The sequence below is a fragment of the Austrofundulus limnaeus genome, unplaced genomic scaffold (assembly GCF_001266775.1).
Source record: "Austrofundulus limnaeus strain Quisiro unplaced genomic scaffold, Austrofundulus_limnaeus-1.0 Scaffold35, whole genome shotgun sequence".
Lineage (NCBI taxonomy): Eukaryota > Metazoa > Chordata > Actinopteri > Cyprinodontiformes > Rivulidae > Austrofundulus > Austrofundulus limnaeus.
The window spans coordinates 644,155-651,283 of record NW_013952437.1 but is presented as its reverse complement, the minus strand read 5'-3'; the positions used below and the strand labels follow the sequence as shown (position 1 = coordinate 651,283).

Here is a 7,129-nt window from a genome sequence, read left to right as displayed (position 1 = left end):
GGAAGTTGAGGAAAAAACATGATTAAGAGATATATTTCTTAAAACTTACATGACAAGAGGAAATGTCTGCATCATGTGTAAATTACACCCAGGCTTAATGTTTTCCCTTTTATAACCTAAAGACAAACTAACTAGACAAGTATAGAGGTTTAATAATAAGATTAGGCACATTACATTCCGACAGCAAGTATGGACAAGTGCTCAGTACCTGGGAACTTTTTTAATCCCTGAAGGCAGAAAACACTAAARCAGTTTAAGATTATGTGAATAATGTGTATTTAGGCATCTGGTTTTCCTCTTGCATTTGAGTTTATATGACATAAGGTTACAAATGACTGTCAACCAACACTTGAGGTATCTGTGTGCGTGGCTTTGACCTCACGTTACCTCCTTCAGCTGGTCCAGCTCCTGTCGAACCGCCTCGTATTCCGTCTCCAACTCATCAAATCTCTGCTTGAGCTGCTGCTTCTCCTCCAGCACCGCCAGCCCGTACTCCGCCGCCTGGATCTTTTCGTGGGTCGTTTCTCGGAGCTCTACGGCCAGACGCTCCACTTCGGCTCGGAGCCACTGCGGCCCAGCTTCTGACACCAGCACCGCCTCGGGATATTCCTGCTCCTCCATTAGAAAACCCTTGGCGAGCCGCCGAGTCCAGCGGTAACGGGACCCAGCCCCGACTTGTCTGTCTGGCTAATACTAGCACAGGAGGAGTGTAAGAAAAAAAAAAAAAGAAGAAGAAGAAGCTTACAAATCAGTGCTGTCTTTGTTTGAAACGCATTGTCACAGTCTGCAAGGCGTTCGCAGCTCCTTGTGCCTTTTTCCCGCCACAGACATCGACAAAACGTTCAGACTAAAAATACTTTTATCATCCTCGACTACTTTCCTGAGTGTCTTCATGAGGCTGGCAGAGGAAACTTCAGTTGAGATCATCGATTGGAAAAAGCTCTCTCCTTATGGTATTCAAATCTATATAACTGCGAAGGGAATTGTAGTTTTATGCGAGACGCTTTTGTCGCAAAGCTTARAGAGTGCATCTGCTTTAATGACTTCAACTACCACAATGCTTAGCGCGACAGTGTCAAGATGCGGCATTTGGTTGGAAAAAATGGTGCAATGCCTCCATCTAGTGGTCAGATAGCAAAACTACAACAAAACAACTTTATTCAAAACATAGGTCGAGGTTTATTTTTTTTAATTGTACTGTCAAAAATTAACTTGATAAAAGGTATTAAGTAATTGGCCAATGCAGCCCACGTTGCATCAACTAGTATATTAGTTATACAGAAATAAAATGTGCATTTATGTAAAAAATATTAATTACATCTAAGTATTACTATATTTATGCATGCAGTTTTACTTTACTCAGCGAGATCAATCAAATATTTTGGTTTTATATCATCGTCTTAGGTAATTTGAGTGTATGGAAGTCCATTTCCACAATTCTTATTAGAAAAATCCTGAAGTCATACTTCTAATTTTTCTTTTGAAATWATACCTACTTGGAGTCAGTAAAAGGAGACAAGCAGATGAATGTGTTTGCATGTTTTTTAGCTAAAATGACTGAAGACTTCTGAGTGAGTGCGATAAAACTGAAGCAAAAGTATGACCCAGGCACCCAGACCTCAGGCACACAGTTTAATGTCTGAACCGAGACTTTTCATACTTTTCTTAACTGCTTTTAAGCTGTAAAATTATAGTATTGTAATACAAACAGTGAAATAAATGTGAAAGTAAAACAATCTTATCAGGGACTTTCCTTCTGTGACACTTGGCAGAGTGGTTGGACCAGCTTTGGGAAGGCTGTCATCAATGCTGTTGCTGCTGCACCAGCTGGAGGTGAACTCAAATGGTATGTACACCTGTTTTATAATTACAGCCTTGCATTTGTGTCAGTGTTAATTCTCTTCATAACTCTGTTTTGATGTCATGTGATATACTTGATTCTTGGAGCCCTCTCTGATTTTCTTCCTGCTTTTTGTTTATAATAAACATTGTCTTACTTCTTTAGGGAAATGAAAGAAGTCTTCTTCATGACTTCTTTCAGCACTGTATGTAACTTTTAACATTCCTTTGTTTGAAGTGGTGGCAAGATATTTAATTTGTTTATTATTATTTTTTTTCCATTTTAAAATTACTCATTTAAACTGTCTTTTTTCCTGGGCATTTTCAGATAAATATTATCATTTTTATTCAATCTGCTTTGGTCTGGGATGTGGCATGGCTCTCTATAGACCATTTTACTGTAAGTATATATCCTGCACACAGTTAGGTACAGTACTGTTTCAGTAATGTTCATTTCTTCTGTTTTGTTAGGACGAAATGTTAACTTTTCAGATGTGATTTCTTTACAGCGCTCTCCCTTCCTTTAGTCCTCGGTGTGTTTTTTACTGTAGCGTTTGAGATTCTGGGTGTAACTTTGGGTAAGATGACCATTTTTAACTTTCAATACTTTGTCTTCCTCCTCCTCCTTTATTTGGTTTAAAACACTGTTCTTCATGTTGGTTCATACAGTTTCATTTTAGAAGCTCTGAGACTATCATGTGTCCTTTCAGATCTTCCAGCCCAAACTACAAGATGTAAAGGCCCTCCTTATGACAAAAGAGGTACAGATCCTCAATGTTGTGTGTAGTTGATTCCATTAATTTTATTTCTTTGATTGGAAATAACTTCTAATATTTAATGGTGCATAAATGTTGCACTGAAGTTCAGTAATTTATCATAGCTATGCCTTAAATGAAGCAACAATAGTATTTCTGGCATTAAAAAAAGCCTCATCTTTACCTTTCACCTCTCTTCAGATGCATACTGGGGATTTTGTTTTGCACTTTTTGTTGCCGTCTTGCACCTTGGATCATATCACGGTGAGTACTACAAACCAACACCACATAAAAAATATAAAGTACCTTGAGGGAGTTGTGTTTTTAGTGTTTTTCCCTGTTCTCTCTTTCAGTCTACACACTGTCCTATGGATGTGGAATTATCGTGTTCGCCCTAAGAGGAGCGAAACGAAAATACAGCTATCTGTGGTAAGTATCTGAAAAGCTGAATTTAATTTACTGATCATTCTGATGGATTGGAAGACATTAAAGTTTATCACGGGTTAGCCTTGGCATCTTTTCATCTGTTATTAAAGTCAAATAACAGAATCTGTCTTTCCTGAACAGGAAGCTGAGAGAGAAACAAAGCGCCTGGAGATAAAATGAGTTTACAGCCACCGACTGTAATAATAAATTTAGGTTTAGATGTAAAGACCAAAGAGCAAATTTGTGTTTGGTATGATTACAAGTCAGATATGTTATGAAGTCATCTGTCATCTAATTATGCTATTTTTAGCACTTTATTGTTATTTTTGCTGTTCCTACAACCAAGAAATATGAAAGCAAGAAAAGAAAATGAATAAATCAAGGGATTACTGTTATTGCTGCTAATTTTCTAGTTGGAATTTTTTTTATAAGGTCAGGGATGTGAATGTATGTATAGAGAAATAAATAATTTGATACAAATAAGAATGACATGCATTTTACTTTATGAATAATGTATTTAATGTATATATGTACTTTGGCTGCACCAGATGTAGTTAGTCAGAATTCTATGTAAATACCTTGTACTGCAAAATTAACTTAAAAGTTACTGTTTGCATGAACCACAGGACGTTTTGAGACTGCAGTTATTTTATGACAGCAGCAATCTTTGTTCTTCGCTCTAAGTAGCAAAGTTAGACTTCAACTGTATCTGTCTACCACAGGTTAGATATTAATTATTCATACTCTTTCTATAGAAACTCAATTCAAAACACTAAAAAACTGTTGTTTTAAAAAAGACATCACCACAAGTTTTCAAAGTCAAATGCAGAGGACTTTATTACCTGAAAGTATGGGGCATACAAAATTTCAAGTAACAAAGATGGTGTTTGTTCTCCTGTTCACAAGTCAGACGCATCGAGTAATCAATCTACTTTTGAGTCATATTTTCAGTCAGCACTGGGTGGACCTGTAGCCCTGAGATGTGTTTGTTTAGGATAACTCAAAACTCAGTAACAAATCAGAGCTGGAAAAAAAAAAGAAAATCACAGCTGAACTCATAAAAACAGAAATTTGACGATGTGACGTATGGTTTTGTGTGTCTACTCTTTATGACCTCGCTACATTTGTTTGATTTTTATTTTTGCACTACCTTCTACGAACAACAATCAATCTTGCTTCGCTCTGACACTGTTGCCACATTAAACACTGATACTTTAAAGCTGGGCCCCACCCCCAGCATCAGGAGCTGCAAACACGTAAGCAGAACACATGTTGAAGACCACACAAAGGATTGTTTCATACTGGGATCAACCATCGTTGACAATGTCAGCTAAGGGCAGTATTTATTTTCTGGACTAGATTAGTGACAATGTAGAGAGGAAGGCAAGGAAACGTTTGTTACAGAGAATGTGTGTGTTTGTGCGGGATGTGTGTGACGAAAGCACAAAGGTAAGTGGAAGTCTACGTCAAGGTGAACTGCACAACTCACAACACTTCGGTACACTTTTTRGGAGGGTGTTCACGGTGAAAGACTTTTAAAGAGCAAAAAGGTGTTATGATTCCAAAACGTTGGTGACTGCTTCTCGTCATCTGCAGGAGGGTCATGAGAGGGGTGGGCGGGGCTCAGAGAGAGTTACTTGGCATTAGCGGCGCTGCTGAGCATCTTCCGAATGGCCTGGGTGATCGCATCGCGGTCGATGCCGTAGACCTTCAGGAGCTCGTGAGGTTTGCCGCTCCGGGGAATGTGGGACACGGCCAGGCGGTGCAAACTGAATCCGGACTCGTTCACCACTGCTGAAGACACTGCTTCCCCAAGACCACCTGTGGATTTTATTCAATTATAGACTACGATTTAAAACGATTAAAATAAATAAAACATCTGGTCTAGACAATATTCTTRGTCCAGTCTTGCTTACGCTGTCTCCATTTTGTTTCTCCTATGTGGCGCAGGGCAAGTCTGAGTGTGCTATCTAGGTCACAGTCAGCCCCATGGGCACATGTTCATTTAAAGAAATCTGACAGCACTCTGCCTCTCTGGCTCCCACATTTACAAAACGCACTGCCGCACCTTGCCTCCAATTGAAGGCACGCTACAAAGCAGCTTGGCCTCAGCCAATGAGCAAACYCCAACACAGCGCATCTACGACAGTCAGCCCATGGAAACCACAACCCGCCCAGTGACATGAACCAATAGCAGAGTCCTAACCAGCAAGACGTGTCAAGACTGGTCGGTTAGCCTTGGTTATTAAATATGCAAAAGCCGAGCAGCAACGTTTTTGGAAACCTACCTTCGTAGTAGTGGTCTTCAACAGTGAGGATTCTTCCCCGGGTGGCGCGTGCATGGTCGATGARGGTTTTTATGTCCAGAGGTTTGATGGTGAAGGGATCGATTACTCTCACAGACATCCTCTCTGGAAGGCAAGTTCAGTGGAGCAAAACATTACAAACAAACTTTACCACCGTATTCGTCTTTTTCCAAATAAGCACGGATTTTTCTAAGTACAAAGTTCTCAAAAATGCCAGAACTGGTGATTGATATCATTCATGAGACTTGATCTGCAACAATTGGAGTACAGACGCACATATGCTTTAGTTTGACCAGTTATGCAAGCAAAAGTAATGAGACGAATAAAATGGATTCTAGTTAAACGTTTAAATGGTTGGGATGTGCCATCCCAACCATTTAAACTTTTTGTCTGCAGGATATGCGATACATGAACAGTGAAACTCTACAGGCCTGTACCTTTCTTTAGATGCTCAGCAGCAGCAAGCGCCTCATGCACCATCACTCCAGCTGCAACCACAGTCACCTGATCCTCCTTGCTTTGAAACACCACCTGACCACAGCAGAGTTATCCTCGGTTTGTTGTGTTTCGTGTGCCTATTTGGTTTAGCCATTCAATCAGAAAGCATGAACAACCTCCTTACCTTTGCCTGTCCAACGTGGAAGTCTTCGTTGCTGCTGTAAACGATGGGGTTGTCTTGGCGGCTGGTTCGAATGTAACAAACACCCTTAATAAATGGAGAAATCGACGAGAAGGTTGACACAACTTAACGATGTTTTACACCAGTGCATAAACTCAGGAGTTGCATTTTTAGTACCTTTGTGGTTGCAGCCAGTTCCACGGCCTTTTCTGTGGACACGCCATCACTGGGATAGAAAATGGTCGCGGTGGGAAGGGCTCGAAACATGGCCATGTCCTCGAGGCTCATCAGAGAGGGGCCTTCTTCTCCTGTAGGGTCAGCAAGTTTTATTTGTTGTCATTATATTAGGATCTTTCTCAGAGGTAATTGCGTGGCTGGGTGGGCTGATGCATGCAGGAGCATAAAGGGCCAGACTGGATGCAGGCTACCTGGACTAACAAAGGGACACCTGGTTCCCTGCTGACAGCTTCCAGGGCAGACAGAAAAGGAGAAGAAGGGGAGGACTGAGTCAAGGCTGAAAGGCCAGTGGGTGCAAACATGGGAAACACAGCATTAGAARGAAAAAGAACACTCACAACAAAGCATTTTCTATTTATTTTAATTTGGGTTACTGTGACGTGAGTGAGGAAAGGTGATAGGAGGGTGAAGGGTCAAAGAGGTGAACGTTTTTGAGGGCATTTGATGGGAGAGGTGAGAAGGCTTGTGCCGGCTGTCGCTCATCAGCAGCAGCAGTTTACTAACCAGTGGACAGACCGCAGTGGGAGCCACACAGGTTAATGTTGCCCTCTGAAATGGCCGCCATGCGAATCTGGTCATATGCACGAGTAAAAAAGGAAGCGAGTGTACTGGCGAACACAACGTTCCTGTCTCGGGCAGCACATCCCATGGCAACACTGACCTGGGAAAGGAAATGATTGGTTCTTAGTGCCTTTATGACAGAAGGTATAATATTCCTGAGCAAAGAGAGATGGATAGAAACCACACAAACCTAACATTCCCTAGAGGGTCAAATATCGTAAGCAAAACCCTCAAATCTCACAACCAAAGCTAGGAGTGAGTGAGAGGAGTTTTCTTACAAATCTCTGCAGCTTATTTGACCAAATGCACAGATTTAGAGGCATACTTCCTCCCACATATAATTTCCTTTCCAGAATACTTTCCCAGAATACTTTCCCAAGTTTCAT

General features: G+C 40.9%; 2 protein-coding genes across 2 annotated transcripts in view; both read right to left on the bottom strand.

The window, feature by feature from the left end:
• The window catches only part of bicd2 (bicaudal D homolog 2 (Drosophila)), a gene marked incomplete at its 3' end in the record, with an annotated part of 7,803 nt that extends 6,915 nt beyond the window's left edge, over positions 1–888 (bottom strand). The window contains 1 exon segment of the mRNA XM_014006147.1: positions 388–888. Within this exon segment, the coding sequence (XP_013861601.1) occupies positions 388–621 (234 nt within the window).
• Positions 889–3,830: 2,942 nt separating this feature from the next.
• tkta (transketolase a) overlaps positions 3,831–7,129 on the bottom strand; it is a gene marked incomplete at its 5' end in the record, with an annotated part of 6,234 nt that continues 2,935 nt past the window's right edge. The window contains 6 exon segments of the mRNA XM_014006411.1: positions 3,831–4,841; positions 5,309–5,431; positions 5,764–5,857; positions 5,949–6,032; positions 6,123–6,253; positions 6,687–6,843. Of these exon segments, the coding sequence (XP_013861865.1) occupies positions 4,654–4,841; positions 5,309–5,431; positions 5,764–5,857; positions 5,949–6,032; positions 6,123–6,253; positions 6,687–6,843 (777 nt within the window).